The sequence below is a fragment of the Lynx rufus genome, unplaced genomic scaffold, assembly GCF_022079265.1.
Source record: "Lynx rufus isolate CCGP_SWC_20201006 ecotype Redwood Valley unplaced genomic scaffold, mLynRuf1.p SCAF_6, whole genome shotgun sequence".
Classification (NCBI taxonomy): Eukaryota; Metazoa; Chordata; class Mammalia; order Carnivora; family Felidae; genus Lynx; species Lynx rufus.
The window spans coordinates 34,850,705-34,869,243 of record NW_025814878.1 but is presented as its reverse complement, the minus strand read 5'-3'; the positions used below and the strand labels follow the sequence as shown (position 1 = coordinate 34,869,243).

General features: G+C 36.4%; 1 protein-coding gene across 1 annotated transcript in view; it reads right to left on the bottom strand.

Annotated features, from left to right (window-relative positions):
- Window positions 1–18,539, bottom strand: part of TRDN (triadin) — a 496,354-nt gene that overhangs the window by 191,602 nt on the left and 286,213 nt on the right. Inside the window, 1 exon segment of the mRNA XM_047103003.1 lies at window positions 8,521–8,602. Within this exon segment, the coding sequence (XP_046958959.1) occupies window positions 8,521–8,602 (82 nt within the window).

Below are 18,539 nucleotides of genomic sequence, written 5' to 3'. Positions count from 1 at the left end.
AGTCTTGTGATTTCATTATATAGCCTTGTCTCACTCATATCTCATTTTCATCCTAACTTTTACAGCTTTTATGGTCTGTACAACTTACTTCTGTACATCAGTAAATAATGCATCGTGGTACTATTCATTGCATAGGGGCATGCCTGGTTGTCCCAAGTAGATATCTCTATCCAGACCACAAGCATACTGTAAACATCTCTGGTAGCTATTTAACCTCTATACAAAGCCATTAAGTCCTCCCTCTGCTCTTAAGGTAGTTAATTACCAACCCATCAGCCTGAAAACAATAAGCTTAAAATCTTTGGGTAGAAGTAAAAAGGGACTTAAAGAGACCATTTAGGGGCACCTGGGTGACTCAGTCAGTTAAGTATGTGACTTCAGCTCAGGTCATGATCTCATGATTCATGGGTTCAAGCCCCACATCAGGCTCTGTGCTGACAGCTCAGACCCTGGAGCCTGCTTAAGATCTTGTGTCTCCCTCTCTCTCTCTCTCTGCCCCTCCCCTGCTCACACACTCTCTCTCTCTCTCAAAAATAAATAAACATCAAACAAACATTTTAAAGAAAGAGACCATTTAGGTTCTGTCCCCACACATTACAGGTGAAGAAATGGAGATCCTAAAAAGTCAGTTGATTTGTCAAAGGTCATATAACTGATTAGTGTCAAAGCTGGGATTAGAAGCTGAGTCCTTGGCCTTCTCTCTAGAGTTCTTTTGCCCACATATGGATGATGGCATTTATTATATTATTTACAATTGCCATACTAAGTACCAATTGTATATTTATTCAAGAAGATGATAGGGTATACAGTATTTATTTACCTTATTATATTTTCCTTTATTTATGTAAATTATATGTTTATAATGGAATATTAAAAGTAACTTAAGCATAAAATATATAGTTAATAAAGGATCACATAACTTCTTTCCACATATTTGCCACAATAGACAAGTTGTGACAATTTTACACTAAATGTTGAATAATTACATGTGAGTAGAAATCTTCTATTCTTTAGAGAACAATGACAACAAAAAACATGATGTTGTGGGGGATGTCCATGTTGAGTAGGGGGAAAGAAAAAAATCTTTTTGCATTGTTGATTAAAAAATAATAGGATCATATCTGGTAACTGTGCTTCTACTACGATTTTATGAAGCAACTTTTTTTTTTTTTTTTTTTTTTTTGGTGATGGGGTGAGGTTGGAAAATGTTGCCTGAAGCTGTTTGTTTAATCACTGAGGATTCTGTCTGAGAGGAGTCAGGGGCTAATTCCTCCTGAGAAATACAGTTCTGATGAACATTTGATGATAAAGTGGCTAAACATAAGAATAACCTAATGTTAATATAACAGTTGCCATTTCTTTGGGGGAGGAACTCAGTAGATAAGCTCTCTTAATGAGGTAAGTGGTAGCTTTAGTGGCTCTTTGAACCTGCAGGGTTTTGAGCCCCAGGAGAGCTCCCAGTGGATATGGGAATTCTGTCACAAAATGTAATACTGTTTTGGAAAGAATGTGAGAATTAATATTATATTTAAGTTAGTCCCTTTTAAGTTATATCCATAATTAAATGCCAATTGACAATGTCAGAAATGATTACATCATGTGATTGTTATATGAGATTTGTTTAATGCTATTGTAGCCAACTTTCCATGGCCAGACATATCCTAAAAAATATAGGAGGAGTCAAAGGAAACAACTGATTTAATATACAATCAGTCCTCACATCCAAATATTTAAAGCAATAAAAACTTCATTATGATGTGCAAAGCATGTGATGTGGGGAGAGGAGCGAAGTTAAAGGACGGCAAGATACATCTTCAAGGCATGAGACAAATAGCTTGAGAAGCACACCAAGATTTCCAAGAAGGAAGTGTGTGCTGTGAGAAACTGATTTTCCTTGTTTTCAGTGCCATGAAAACACAACGGAAGCTTTTAAGGGCCTCACAGACATGAGAGCAGTTTCACTCACAGCAAGGTCCATGATTTTTTAAAATCTGTTAAAATTCTAAACTGTTGCCAATGTCCTGTGAACAAACTTAATAATCCAGTGTATAGATAAGCTCTACTTTCTTAAAACAAAAAAATGCAAAATATGTTTAAGCTCCCACATTTTACCTGTTCTATCTGTCAAATCAAATAGCATACGTTAGTGCCACATGCAATTTCCTTTTTACGTAATGCCATTTTCTTGCAACTTGGTCCTAAGGAAGTTTCAGACTAAAATAGTGCATCAAGGACTGTGCATAATCAACCTCACTAAAAACAGCTTGATTAATACTAAATATGTCCTAGTTCCTAATCAATTATGTTAATGAAGTTGCAGGCACATCTGCAAGCCTTGACAAAGCCCATGATCTCAGCATCGCCTGATAGCATGGACTCCTTGGGAACCTGTTCAGGGCCAGTGTCCTCAGCATAAAGACTCTTTCTCTGGGAGTAAAAGGAGATACTAGCAAAAGCCCTGTAATCCTGCATCATTATGTTATTCACTTAAACACCATATTGGGTTCCAGGATAAAATGTCAAATTAAATAGCTCTTTAATAGAACAATAGAAGCCTAAGTGTCCCACTTTACAAATGACACATCCTTTTCCAAGTGACAGACTGATAGGCAAAACATTTTCTACTTGGTGTTTTATGAACCTCTTGTAGGAGATAAACTGGAGCCAAACACTTGAATAATCTATCAAAATCTGTCTCAAATTGGGGAATTGGAGTTCCTTGATTTATGTCCATATCCCAACAACAACAACAACAGAATTAGAATCCAATGAAACTTAAGGTGACACTATTATTTATAGGCTATCCCTTGTCCTGTGAACATTGGGGCAGTGACAGAGTCACTCGTCAGTTTTTTGTCAAATTATCTCCAGTAACACAAGCTCTTATAGTCCAAATGCCAAACAAAATGTGACTCTGACCTCTCTCTGTCTCTATCTCTGTCTCTCTCTCTCTCGAGTTCTAAGCATTTTTTTTCTAAATAATCTGCTTACTAGCTAGGTAAATGATACACAATAATTGCTAGTGATGAGTTTACTCAGTTTTGGTTTTATTATTTTCAGTATAACTCAGTTACATTTGAGTCCAGTTAAGACATTTTTAAAAATATTTAACTCCTATCAATATCAAGCATATGCAAAAGATGATACAAGTTGGGAATTTATACTGGTGAGAAACCACATATGATAGAAATGCAAAGGCAAATCATCAACTACGCAAAAAGAAATAAACAACTCTAATTGTATAAGGTAAACATTTAAGTGGCTAATTTACTAATAATGAGGTTCAGAGGTTACCAAGTGCTAAGGACTGAATTGTGTCTCCTCCAAATACACACATGAAGCCCTAACCCCCATATGACTGTACTGGATGGAGATGGGGCCTTTAGGAGGTAATTAAGCTTAAATGAGGTTGTAAGAGAGGAGCCATGATCCCATAGAACTGTGTCCCAAGGACAGGAAGAGCCACTTGAGCTCTCTCTTCACCATGTGAAGATAGCAAGGAGTAGATGTCTACAAGCCAGGACATGGGCTTTTTCCAGAAACCTGACCATCATGGCACTCTGATCTCAGACTTCCATCCTAAAGAACTATGAGAAGTTTCCGTTGCTTAAGCTACCTGATCTGTTGTGTTTTGTCTGGCAGCTCTTGCAAACCAAGACATCCAGTGCTGATCAGGAATTTAAGAAATTATAATATCGAGAGGAATTGTCTTCACATAATGGTCACACACAGAAATGACATCAAGAGCCAAGTGAGTGAATGGGTGAAACAGAGGTGTGGCAGTTGATGGAAACAATGGGAAACTCCCCATATTCAAGATGACCACACTTAAAAATCAGTACGTAGAAAACTTGTGTGGACCCAATAAAATGTGTGTGCAGCAGTTTTGGATGGGAGACAAAGGTTTCAAACCTGGGACTAGTCCTGGACTGTTCTCTAAAAATTCAGGAACATTGTTGATTTGGAGTCTTGGAGTAAGATTTTACATGTACTTTACATTAAATTGTGATCTCTAATGACCAAAAAAATTCTTTTTTTTTTTAGATGGGTATTGATATACCACTGATTAACAGATGATACAGGATTTTATTTAAAGCTTAAAGCTACTAGTTCATTCCATTTGTGTAGCTGGCCAAATCAAAATATTTTACATACTGTACACTAGGTTATTATAATTTGCAAGTATAATGTAACCTTTCCCCCCATTCCCACTGGCATTTCTCTTGCTCTCTTGCAAGCCTTTCTAGAATGCTTAGGTACTTGACTTGAAAACTATTGTTCTTTCCCAGATAAGTAGCAGTCAAAATTTCTCCATGGGTGACATTTTAGTCATTCTGAAGGACATTTGGCCAATTACAGGTCATTTAGGTGACTAGTACTAAATTAAAAGCATTTTTAGAAATATTTAATTGCTCTCCACTCCCTTCTAAATCACCTAGGGATTTGCTACTGAGATGGAGTCCTAGACCAGAAGCATCAGCAAACATTGGGAGCTTGGTAAAAATGCAGAATCTCAGGCCCCACACTAGATTTACCAAATTTGAATCTACAGTTTCACAAGAGCCCTAGGAGATTTGTGCACACACTAAATTTTAAGAAGCATTGCTAGGTTTCTCTATACTAAGATCAGAACATGATGTTTCTATCACAGAACTTCATGAAATCTAAAGCACAACACTTTATGCCTTCATCCTCCAAAACTTGTTGAGGCCTCAGAAGACATGAAGGTAGGAGCCTCAAATGCTGATGTCTTCATAGCAGTATATGAGAAAGATCCTTGGGCATAGAACTAGAAATTCTGGGCTGGAAACCCAGATCTGCTATTTACTAACTTAGCATAAATAAATAAATTTCAAACCTACATTTGTTAATCCTTAATAATGTGTACTTTACAAGGTTTTGAAATATCAAATGTAAAATTCATATAAATACAGAAAACATAATATTCTAAATAAATATGAGTTACAGAGAGCATAACTGCAGGTGTGACTTGGTCAGGATCTGGACAGAAGGTGAGTAGAACATGCTGATGTCAGAACACAACCAAAGGAAAACATCACCTGCCCAGCTACCCAAATCCTTCCCTGGCTATTAGCTGTGTGAAATATAAATGTATAGCCAAAAGGATCATTTGGTTTGTAGTCAATTAGATAATGTATCTCTCACCAAGGCATTCAGATTAAATTAAATTAATTAATTTCATTTAATTAAAATAAAATAGAAAAGACTATTTGAAACAGGCTACCAAGTTTAGGTGTTTGGTATAAAAGTTTGTTGCATCTGTAAGGTTTTTTTACACATGGACGTAAACCAAAGGTTCTCAAAATTTAGTGTGTATAAGATCCAACTGAGGAGCTTGATAAAAATAGAGATTTCTTTCCTCTCTGAATTGCCAGAGAATCTGATATGTTAGGTCTAAGATATGGTGGGAATATGAATTTTTAAGAAGCTTCACAGTTGATTTTGGTGCTGACAATCTGCAAACTATTCTTTGTGAAAAGTTGTCTTAAATCAATAAAATGCAGTCAAAGGAGAATTCCCAAGTTTATCAATATCAAACACAGTAATAATAATTGAAATATTTGTAGCTCTATTCTGTCTTTACAAGACCTCTCTGTGACAGGTAATATGAGTATCAGTATTTTACCAATAAACAGGCTAAAAGTTTAGTTATTGCATTTGTTCCTCCAGGTAGAAAATGGCAAAATCAGAATTTGGATACAGATCTGTGTGATTCTAGAGCACAGGCTGTAAATCACCATTTTCAGAGACACAGAATTCCCACAATTCCTCTAGGTAACAAGAAATGTTCAATAAGACCTGGTCCCCTTTGTAAGACAGGTTTGGATACATGAAATGAACTGAACTTTTCAGACATTTCCTCCTCATTATGGAGCTTCATCTGGGGATGGGGTTTGGGGGATAGAAGATAAGTAAGGCATAGAGGAAAGGACAGCTTACATGAGTATATAATTCCAGATAACAGCCATATAATATTTTCTGGAGTTCCATGTGCCAATTTAGCATGGTCTGCTCAGTAATTCTACCTGGAAGCCCATGCGAAACTGTCATGTACCAGTCTGTCCTAAACCCATGACATCCTGCTTCTCCTCACCAGGCCTGTTTTATTTCAGTGGTTTCCCATCTTAGTTAACTGCACCTCTGTCCACCTCGATATCTAATTCAGAAAGCCGGAGTCATTTTAATTACTTGTTGCATCTCCGCATGCATAGTAATCAGATACTTTAACCAATTGATTCCCTTTCCAGGTACTTTTCCGATCTACCTGCTCTCTCCAACCGTTACACCACTGCTAAGTTCTTGCGTTACAACTTAGTTGGACTATTCTCTTCTCAAGTGTCTGCAATCACTCTCATACCACCTGTCTAGACCAGCAGGATGGCAGTCAAATTGTCCTTTTAAAATGAACATATCTATCTCATCTACGGGAAATTCCTTATCGTCTATAGAAAAAAATTACTTAGCTGAGGTGAAAATATTTTGCTTGTATATGCACAAAATATCTCTGGAAGGAGCTAACATTGGTTGCCTAGAAGGAGAACTGTGTAGTTAGTGCATAGGGCCAGGAGGGAAACTTTCCACTACTTTAAATCATTTTCATAATTGTTAAAATTTGAACCATGTAAACATGTCAAAAATTTTAAAAGGAAATAAAAATTCCTTAGCTGGGTGAAATAGCATGATATCAGAGATCTGCAAAAGTAATAAAAATACAAGCAGTAAAAAAACAAAAAAAGGAAGAAAAAAAGGAAAGAAAAGAAAGGTTGGATAAGTAAGAATAGAAAATGTTGATAAATGTATCTGCAGGCTGAGTATATTGCAGATTTATTTTACTATTCAATGCTTTATAATAAAAATTTAAAGATAAATATAAATCCCAAGCTTAGCCTACAAGACACTTCGTGATCTGTCCTTTGCATGCCTTTCATCTGTCCCAGACCCTCTTCATACTGACCTTCTTTCTCTCCAAGATGAAGTACTTAGGCGTATCTGAACAAAACCTCTTTCTTTCTCATCTCCATGTTTTTGCATATGCCAATTCTTTTGTTGGTAATGTTCTTGCCTTCCTTGTGTATTCTTCCATATTCTTGGGATTTAAGCTCCACAGCCACTTCTGCAGAGAAGCCTCTCCTGGAATTCTACTCACCTCTTCCAAGCAGAGCTATGCCCTACCTTCTTTAAGCTTCCACAGTACTCAGCACTGGTTTCTATTTTGGTTCTTATCTTATGGTATAATCACCACAACTCTTAGAACCCAGCAACCAAGGTGCCTCCAGTAGGTTCTGTGCTTTACAGGGTTCTATGTGCCCTCCTCTGGCTACATCCTGCCCTAGGTCTAAGGGTCTGTGGGGATGACAGGGTGTGGCCACCTGAAATTTTTTCCTCTCTTACACTTCAGGTCCTAGAACTCTGACCTTTTTTTTCTGCCAGACAGTTCTTTCTCTGGGGATGCTGAACTCATGGGGTGAGCAAAGTTGACAGGTAGCTGCTGGACAGATGGGTGTGGAACTTGGGTAAGCAGTCTGTGTCCACACACACACACACATACACACACACACACAGAAGGTCCTTTTCAGTGTTTGACAGAGCTAGGAGTGGAAGGGGTGCTATGATGGTCTGAAGGAGACCTCCATCTGTACCCTTGCAAAAAAGTAGTGGTGCACTTGGCTTTAATTCTTTGTGTTTTATATCTGGCTTCTCTTTAATTACTTTTAATTTTACACCTGTAAACTGAGTCTTGGTAGGACAGGAACTATTTTCTATTAATCTTTGAATCTCCAGTACTTTGGGCAATACCTGATGTGATCCTATGGTTGGAATTTAATAAATGATAGTTGAATGAATAAATGAAGACAAATGATTTTGAAAACTTGATTATGATGACACTTGCCTCCCCTAATTTTGCCAATCCCCAAACACCATATTTTGAAGAACTAATTAATAGCAGTAGTATTAGTCATTAATTTTATAAAGTGCTTATAAACTGGCACACACACATACACACCATTGTATCCTCACACTAATTCTATGAGCTCAGTACTATTTTCAACTCATCTCATGGGTGATAAAACTCATGAAGAGTGAGTTTAAGTAAATAAAAATGTACAAAACTAGTAAGAGGTGAAACTCAGATTTAAACCCAGAAACTCTGTCCTAGAGTCATAAAGACACTAAATTGGTCAAGTTGTGGTAAAACTGCATGAGTTTCATGACATATCCTTGACTATTTGTCTCTGTACTTTCTAGCTTGATTTCCAGAGCATGAAGCTGGTCATTCTTCTGGAAGCTGATGATCACCAGTATAAAATCTTAAGAGGAAAAATTTTGGTTTTCCAAATGACAGCAAGTTGTAATTTCAGGGAAAAGAAACTGTAGCTTAGATGTACCAACACTATTTAAGAAAATATGGATTTTTTGTTTCTGCTTTTACTATTGTTTTTTGTTTCTCTGCATTCTATTTTATCTATAATAGAGGAGAGCTTTGGAAACATAAAATACTTGCCTTCAGGGGTAGGTGATGCCGGAGTGGGTCTGGAAGCTCGTTCTGTTGGTAATGGAGGTGGTACGGCTGGGCTTTGTCCTGTGCACACAATGCAGGAGTAGGTATTGAAAAAAAAGTATTAACAAATTTAATATCCTCAACTAAAATAGCTAGATCCTTCCCCAACATGCATAATTCATAATCTGAAGTATAAATTCATATTATTATGCAATAAGAAAATTGTTATTAGGTGAGATCTTTAAGTGGATACATACACAGGTTCCGTTATCTTCAGAGCTATTTCTGAATATATTACTTTTCATAGATGTATATACAATGTTAAATATATCTACTGGACTTCATTAATGGAAAATCTACATGCAATCAAATAAAGCAATTTATTTTCAATATGCACTTTAAATTATGGAAACTAAAATCACAGAAGCTGAGAGGAGTCCTAATATAGAGAAAAATCACCATTTTTTTTTCATTTAACTTAAAATTCTCAAATGATATAATAGGGCAATAAAAGAAGGTTAAAATTCATGGGCCTTTTGATATTGAACAGGTACATTTTCTCCTGCTGAAGTAAATGACCTGCAGTTAAGTAAATAATGGGCCAAAGGGAAAATATATTCAGTTTTATAGAGCCTTGAAAGGCTCCCTCAAGTCTCTGGGCTTATTATGAACTGTATAAAAACCCACAATCGTTTCTGAGTGCTTCCTTATCCCAAGTGATTTCTTTAATTAACCAAAACCATCCAGGCCATGAACTGTAAACATTAACTAACATATGATCCCGTATGAAATGTCTGCAAAATGTTTTATCATTAATTTTCATTCCACAAATTTCTGCTGTGTGTTTCTTTTAAATCCAGGAATTGGTGTGGGCATAGGCACCTTGTGAAATCTCACTGACAACTAGATATTATCAAATGTCAGCAGACCTGCCTGCTTACTGGAAGTTTTCCTTTTTTTTTATAATTTGTCAAAATTAGTTTGGTCTGGTGAATTGTGGATTAGCAAGCAGAGCAACTGGAGAGGCACACACACCACCTTCTGTGGTGGTGAGAAGGGAGGAATCCTGGACCCTCTTGCCAAATAGCGGTTAGTCTCCATTCATTATAGGATTCCCTTATAGTGGTTAGACCATCTAGGTTGATTCTTGAGCATATTCTAGCACGCATAAAAGCACATTGTTTCACGACACTCCAGTCATATACCTAGAAAAGTATCGATCCATATTATCATTAATTTTTTTTTCCTAATGAGAGCAAAGATCTGATAGAAACAGATGGCAACATGAAAGTTCCTCTTTCAGTGTACAAAGAGAAGATGAGGCTGGGCACTCTAAAAAAAGTTTGATCTCCATTATTTTTCCCTACCTAACATTTACATACTGCTTACTCTATGCCTAGAACAATCCCAATCAGTTTTGATACATTAAGTCATTTAATTTTCACAAGATCCTTAGGAGTAGGTGTATTCTCACTTTATGGTTTGAAAACTAAAGTGAACAGGTTTTCAGGCCATTCAGCTCCTAAGAAGTGAGCTGAATTTCCATGTAGGCTCCAGATTTGAGGTGCTCAAAGCCCCTTTCCCACTGCCTAAGGCCAGAAAAGGCTCGTCTTCTATAAGGGAGTCCATGACTGCAGGTGGGAGACTCGGTCTCTACTTACTTCATAAGTCGAAAGGATGTATACTTGTAAATATCCATTCTCAAATCTTTCTAGAGAGCTGTTCTTGAAGAAAATATTTCTAAAGTAGGCTGATATTTTGTAGCTTTTAAATCTAGGAAGAATCTAGATTTAGGAAGGAGTCAATTAAATGATTAAAACTTAAAGTACAAGTGGCCATGAATATAAATCAATTGTTTCTAAATACTAAGGCTTTCAGAAATATCTTCATAGAATGGTGCCTATTCAATCTAAGTCACTTCTTTCCAGGTCATACTTTCATGAACAGTGGTGATGTAAAATCTCAATCCTTTATAGTCTTGATAAGCTTTTTAGAAATTTATTTCAAAAATATATGAAATTCTTTCCAAAGGAATTATTCATAATTTATACTCTAAAATCTTTTTAGATTTTCCTGGAAGAACTATAAAGTCATTATTTTATTTTAAAAACATTTTAGTGAGCACTTATTATGCATCAATAATACCAAAAACATTAGGGGCGCCTGGGTGACTCAGATGGTTAGGCATCCAACTTTGGCTCCTGTCATGGTCTCATGGCTTGTGAGTTTGAGCCCCATGTCAGGCTCTGGGCTGACAACTCAGAGTCTGGAGGCTGCTTCAGATTTTGTGTTTCACCCTCTCTCTCTGCCCCTCCTCTGCTTGTGCTCTCTCTCTCTCTCTCTCTGTCTCAAAAATAAATAAACATTAAAAAATAATAATAGTAATACCAAAAACATTAAACCCCAGCCCTGCCTTAAAGAAGTTCCCAATATACTGACTAAAACAGACTTAGATCACTGTAATAGACTACTATAATACAGTGTGATGATGGTAAATAATATATACAGAGGGGGTGTTGTAGAAAGATCCCTGGAGTAGATTAACTGTAAACTGCATTGAAAGACCTAAAATTAGTTTGCCAGGTAAAGAAATTAAGAGAAGAGATTCTACACAGAGAGAATCTGGTGAAAAAACAGTTACTGGATGCCAACATACGTAGGACTCCCAAAACAAACAAACTGGTGCCTTCTGCAGCAGAAAGTGCAATATCCAGTTTATGTCAGAAATTCTCTACAACTATAATCAACTATGTCACGCTCCCTAAAATGTCTAACTGCTACATTGTGAGGCAGTGGACACAGTGGGGAAGTAGGACCACACAAACAACAACAACAACAACAACAACAACAAAAAACAAAACAAAACAAAACAAAACAGATGTCTTCCTACCTTCAGAGTGACAGTTATAAATCACCCTGGCAGGGCAATTATCAGCTCAGAACAAGTTTTTGTTGTGCTAGGGAGCACTAAAACAAATCAGATACGTCATAGTAGAGCATGACGCATGACTTTAGTACTGACATAAAGAAAAGTCTTCTTTCGTGTTCCAATAATGTCAGAGAATACTGTTGAAATCTGAGACCATTTTATTTTATTAGTTTTTTTTTAATGTTTGTTTATTTTGAGAGAGAGAAAGTGAGAGTGTGTGTGTCGGGGCGGGGGGGGGGGGGCAGGAGAAAGGGTGGAGGAGGACCAGAGAGAGAGGAAATGGAGACTCCCAAGCAGGATCCACCTTATCAGTGGAGCCCGACTGGGTGGGGGGGCCTCCATCTCACCAGCCATGAGATCATGACCTGAGCCAAAGTGAAGAGTCAGATGCTTAACTGACTGAGCCACCCAAGAGCCCCCAAATTTTAAATATGAACAAATACAGGAGTGCCTGGGTGGCTCACTCAGTTAAGCTATCTACTCTTGATTTCAGCTCAGGTCATGATCTCACAGCTGGTGAGATGGTTCCCTGCATTGGACTCTGTGCTGACAGTGTGAAGCCTGCTTGAGATTCTCTCAGTCTCTCTCTCTCAGTCTCTCTCTCTCTCTCTTCACTCCCCTCCACCACTCCTGCTCCATCTCTCAAAATAAATACATAAACTTTAAAAAATATGAATAAATTTAATATCATATAATAAATGCTGCTAATATAATGTCAAATGAATAGTAGAATTTTATAGCAAAAACAGTGTTGTTTAGTGTAAAGACTATATGCTTAGAGGCAAATGGTGAGCGTTTATATATGTGAGTTTCAGCTTCATCATTTACAAACTGGGTAAACTTGAAAATCTCATGAAGTATCCAAGCCTCAGTTTAGGGCCTTTATAAAATGAGGCTAGTTTTTAGGAATGTTATGAGGATTAAGTGTTAAAGCATCTAACACATACTAAATACTCAAAATACCAATTTTTTCAATAATGAATTTACAATTTATGTCCCATCTAATTACACAAGAGAACTTGAAACAGACTTGGAGATAAGTAAACAAAGACATAACAACAGATAAAATTAAACATGACATAAATAACAGAACTCATTTACAAGAGAGAAGTTTTTACAATTTTATTAGGAATATATTCCTTCAGAATTCCGGAGGATTGTTACTCTCTGAAGGAACAATTTAGGTTGTTGAAATTTATGTTGGAACTCGAAAGGTGCCCTTCATTTTGCAAGCTATTACCTGAAAATCCCTTTGACATTCAAACATAGTGAATTGGCTTTATTTTTGTTCCTTGAGTGATTTGGGCTGGCTTATTTCCATAATACCTGAATGGCATGTTTGTAAGCTGCCAATATTTTATTGTTCTGAGTTTTTTCTCACACAAGTCAATTTGATTGTTTCTGGTTTAGTCAAAATCCACTGGGGATAGTAGACAGTGTGTACTCCTTCTAATGATCTAAGTTACCAATGTTTTCTTTACACTGCTAGGAATGATGAATGGAATTACTCAGAATCTCAAGTCAAGTAGGAGGCTATGAGCTGAATTCAGATCACATGAAGTAAAAAACAGCTCACTATACTAACATTTAATTTGTCTGGTTTCTTTATCAAAGGAGATTCCCTATTTCTACAACATTTCTATACAACTAAAGGCTATCCCCTAAATCTTGAAACAAATGTTGAGGAGATGTTTTCCTCTAATGCCTGACAGATAGTTAATTCTCCAGGCCTCTACTGCATTCTCCTGAAGGTACTAAGTACATCCAGAAGATATTTGAAAGTCCTCTGTACTGCCAACAGCAAATGGTAATAGATTCTGGGATGGAGAAGGTGTCATTCCAGTAAATGACCGTTGAGTTCAAGTTCATTTACATTTAAAAAATACAACGTATAAAATAATTACAAATTCCTATCCCAATTTGTTCTTTCAATTTCATAAAAATCATTTGTGAATCTATGACTAATGGTGAAGTGGGGAGATCTGAATTTAGTAAGAAAATGGTGGTCAAGTTTGTGAAAGCGATAACATTAATTGTGTATGCTGCACTATTTTTATATGTGCAGAATAACATTTTTAAAATTTGGAATTGAACAAATAGTAACATTAAACAAAAATATGGTTTTATATTTTAGGCTGAGACGTGATTTTGCTAGTGTCTTTTATTTTAAAATGGGGACATCTTGGTCTTCAAGTTTCCTTACGGAGTGTCTTTCTCTTGCCATGTAGTTTGGACAGGGGACCAGAAGGATTTGGGGTGTCAACCATCCCTCCCTTTCCCACCCCACCTGTTAAAATAAAGATCAAAAATTTTAGAACACTCATATAATAATCCCAGATTTGTGAATTTGCCCAAGAAATGAGGACCTCACCAATAAAAGAACTACTTGAAGAAGTTCTGGAGTTCATATGAAATGGGTGAATCAAGGAGGTGTTTACTCCAATACAGGCATCTTTATACCTCCCACTCATGAATTGCTAAATTCTACACAGCTACTTTGCATCCCTTGTACTCAGTCGAGTGGATGGGGCACTCAGTAAACAGACAATTATCACTTAACTTAGGTCTCAGTGGTTTCAAGATAAAATGGAAACCATAATCTCTGCTCCAGCTGGTTGTTGTGAGTGTTCATGGGCAAATGAAATCACTGAGGGACCACAGTGAAGATAGAGAAATACGTTGTTGTTATGGAGTTTATGTTAGAGATGGAGGGAGACAGGCAATAATTTAATAATTTAAGACAGGCAAGACATATAATTTCAGATCTCAGAAATGTAGGGACATTCAAATAGAGTGATGAGGCAGATAATATTTAGAGGGAAGAGACTATGCTAAAATGGACAGAAAGGGAAGAGGAGGGCCACCATTAAGCACGATTCCACTAGCCTATGAAGCTTTGTGCAAATTCGAAAAATGTGTCTTCTGAGTATATGCAGGCCACGGTGGTAAGTTTTGGTCAGGAAAACCTGCTTAGTGCAAAATTAAGAGGTAGCTCTCTCCTGGCCAGTTGCAGCTCCAGTCCAGGGCATGCTGTCTTGGGGTGGGGGAATCAGAGTTGGAGGCCTTTGTTACACAACTGCACGAATGCATAGCATAGGAAGTGGCCCTTTCTCCAAGGAGAACACATCTGAGCTCTGACTTGAATACAAAGGAGCAAACCTTAGGAAGATGTCTGATAAGAGGATTCTTGACAGAGAATAGCAGTACAAAAAGCCTAAGCTAGTGACCAGCCTGGCTTGTTTAACGGTCATCGGTGATGGAAAACAGAGACAAGCTCATAGCAGACCATTCTAGCCTATTCCGGTGAGTATGGATTTGTCCTAAGGACAATGGTAAGATTTTGTAGGGTTTTAGTACAGCATGTAGGTTTTTTAAAGATCACTGGCTGGTGTGTGAACCAAAACAATGTTTGTAGAGAAAAGGATATGAGGGACAGCAAGAGATCAGGTGGAGACTATTGAAATGATAGAAAGTAAGAAAGTGACATGGCTTGGGCTAGGTGGTTTGAGGTAGAGATTCAATCATTCATGCAACAAGTATTTATTGAACGCCTACTGAGTACCAGGCACTTCCGTAGGATATGGAGTTATAGCAGTGAACAATACAGACAAAATCACCTATTTCATGGAGCTGAGATTCCAGTGGGCAGAGACAAAAAACAGTCACTAAACAAGTAAAATGGAAATAAGTATCTTATTAAAAATGTATCAAGAAAAAGTAATAAGAAATGCTATTCAGAATAATGGGTGGCGTTTTTAAATATATGATAAATGAAAAACATAGGAATTGGAGGTAAGTGGATGGATTCAGAGTACATTTTGACATAAACCCAATAGGACTATTAAATGAATTTAATGTAAGAAGTGAGGGAAAGAAATCATTTGACTTGAGCTTCTGGGAACAACTGAGAACACTCAGATAAGGGCAAGGAATTTTCCATTTACCCAGCCAGGTGCTGTTTATGAACTAACTGCTTAGTCATTGTTGTCACTTGGATTATGTAGTTTTTAATTTTGCCAGAGGTCTTATATAGAGGACACTGAAGTAGAAGCCATAGTTACTTTATATTAGATTATTCCAATAATATATTATATTGGTAATTAATTTACAAGTTTTTTGCTATGATTTTAGAAAAGTTTTAAGCAAATGGATTATTTAGTATAAATTGGTTACACAACCCTATTATAAGTGTTTTTAAACACCAAATTCTTTAACTTCTTAGATCAAAGAAACTCCTCCAGGCCAAAATGTTTCTACTGGAAAGGTTTCTTTGCATCCTGATAAAAAGCTTCCCTAATATTTCCATGTGTTATATATTTGCATATTCACTTTGATGGAAAGCATGGAATAGCAGCCAAATGCATATTTCATACATTCTTTTGATTAAAAATGATAAAGGTAATATTAGTGTTTTTTCCTCTTCATCTCCAATTTATGAAGTAGAAATAATTTTCCATGGAACAGTCAACGAAAAGAAAGGAAACAAGATTGATTTGAGATTATATCATTGTTCTATTTATCCTTATACCTCAATTATGACAAAATACCTTGTGTTTGGGACCTAATGAAAATAGAGGCACAGAATCATGATCCTAGAGTTTTGGGGTATAGGAGAGACCTTTGAAATCAGCTATTCCAACACCCTGAGTTTTCAAATGGAAAAAAAAAGTCCCTGGAAGGATAAATGGCCTAACAAAATCATACACTGAGAGCAAGTCCAATGTAAGATTAAGACCTTTTCCACTCTATTTTATTTTTCTATTTATTTAACGTCTATTTGGAAGATCGAGATAAATGCCAGTTATCTATTATTATCAATGATTTCTAACCCTTGAAAGATCTGTAAGTATTTAGTTCATTCTATGAAGAGTTTTACAGTTTTCTTTGGTGTTCATGTTTTGTTTCACCTTAATTAGATGCTGAATTGACCCCAAGTGGCCCATCAAAAAGACTCCCTACTTAAAGATCAATCTTTTTGTTACCTGACCTCATTTCCACAATTCTAGATAGACTTTCACTGGGAGACTTTTAAGTTTTTCACAATTCCTGTTTCTTTAGTTTTCTTAGTTTCTTCTAGCTCTCTGAACCATATGTCTTTCAAACCCACAGCAAATCATATTTGCACACAAGGTAAACCAAGGGACAGACAGTAAAGATGGAAGAAAGAGACAGATAGGTAAAATGAATCATATGTTTTTCTTTTAATGCAAAAGCCAAAGCCAGGAGGAAAAGAGATAAAGGAGGCAAATTAGATGAACTGCAGTCACAATTAAAAGAAATAAAAATAAAAACTTAGAATGCACTCATGCACATACAATACAAATCTCCCACTTGGTATCTAATCAAATATTTTTTTTTAATTTTTTAATGTTTATTTATTTTTTTGAGAGAGAGAGACAGAGACAGAGGACAAGTAGGGAAGGGCAGAGAGAGAGAGAGAGGGAGACACAGAATCTGAAGCAGGCTCCAGGCTCTGAGCTGTCAGCACAGAGCCTGATGTGGGGCTCAAACTCACAAGCCGTGAGATCATGACCTGAGCCCAAGTCAGACACTCAACCTACTGAGCCACCACATGCCCCTAATCAAATATTTCTGGGATTGCAAATTCTCAGTGATGACATGGCCTAGAACATGGCTTATTCCAGTTATTCCTCAAAACGTGGCCATTTTATCTCCTCCTTTGATTCTCTTCCACACGCTCTCCTCACATGCTCCCAGAGCACCCAGGATGCACTTTATCTTCTGAGCATCAATGCACTGATGTTTATATACAAGTTTGGGCTTTACACCCTCCCACCTTTTTAAATCTTCAGTAGACTATGAGCAAATTGAGGACAGAATCTGCAACAGCACTATATACTTGTGAAAGGAAAGGAATCATTAAAGGAGAAAATGAATGACTAACTGAATGAGTGAATCAGTGAATGCCAGATGCTACTCTGTCACATTTTCTAGAACAGACCAAATTATAGGTATTTTTTAAGTTCTTTATAGAGTATAAAATACTTCCAACAAAAAAGTGAAATTTTATTTACTTGTTTATTCATCCACTCATTCAATCATTCATTCATTCATTCATTTATTCATTTTTAATCATTAACGGTTCCAGACCAAAGCATTCACTTTCTTTCTTTGAGTATCTTTACCTATTTATGAATGGAACAACAATCTTGCTTTGAAACTGAAAAATTAATGTGTTTACCCATGGCTAGTGGGAAAAAGTGAGCTAAAGTCCAAAATGAAGAAAGGTAGCATCATTAAATAATTCAATCAAGATGTAACACTTGTAATATATTCTGAATATCTATAGGTCCCCTCAAGTGGAAAGAAGACTATGTAAATTATCCACTCAGGTATTTTTCAGCCTAAATAATTCTGCAACTAAATGTAACTTGAATAGTGTTTTAGTGCCAAACATTGAAACCCAAAGAAATTAAACAACTTGCTAAATTCACCTAAGTGCTTATAAGCAGGACCCGTGTATAAAGATGGCAGGTGCTGTTTTCTTTGCACAGTAGCATGTTGTCTTTGTATTTTGCATTTATTTTATAATTAGCATAAAGAGAAAAGGAATGAACAAAATATATAACAACATTTGGAATAGTGCTGAACAATTTTAATTAATTGCAATTATTACGTTGTTATATTGTGTTTTAGGATTCTATACTCAATGATATAATCTTATAATAATTAAAAAGCAGATCTTAAATGAAGTTCTCTGTATTATAATAAAGTGATGTTATTAATGGACATTTTACTCTTGTTCCACTTGAAGACAATTTAAAATACAAATGATGCATGTTTTTGACCATCGGTTGTCAGTATTCAAAGTTATAATGAATTAAAATTAGGTCTCTTAGATGCCATTTTCCAATGTCAAAAATATCTGACATTCTTTACCAAATGGGGATGACTACTTCCTAAGATGTTGAGTGGTTGGAGAAGCTATAGGATAAAAATAACTCATCTTACTAGAAATCAACTTTCTGCAGCATTATTTATAATGGCCTACTTATGAAAACAACCCAGCTGTCCATCAGCAGATGAATGGATTTTAAAAAATGTGATATATGTATATGCTGGAATTGG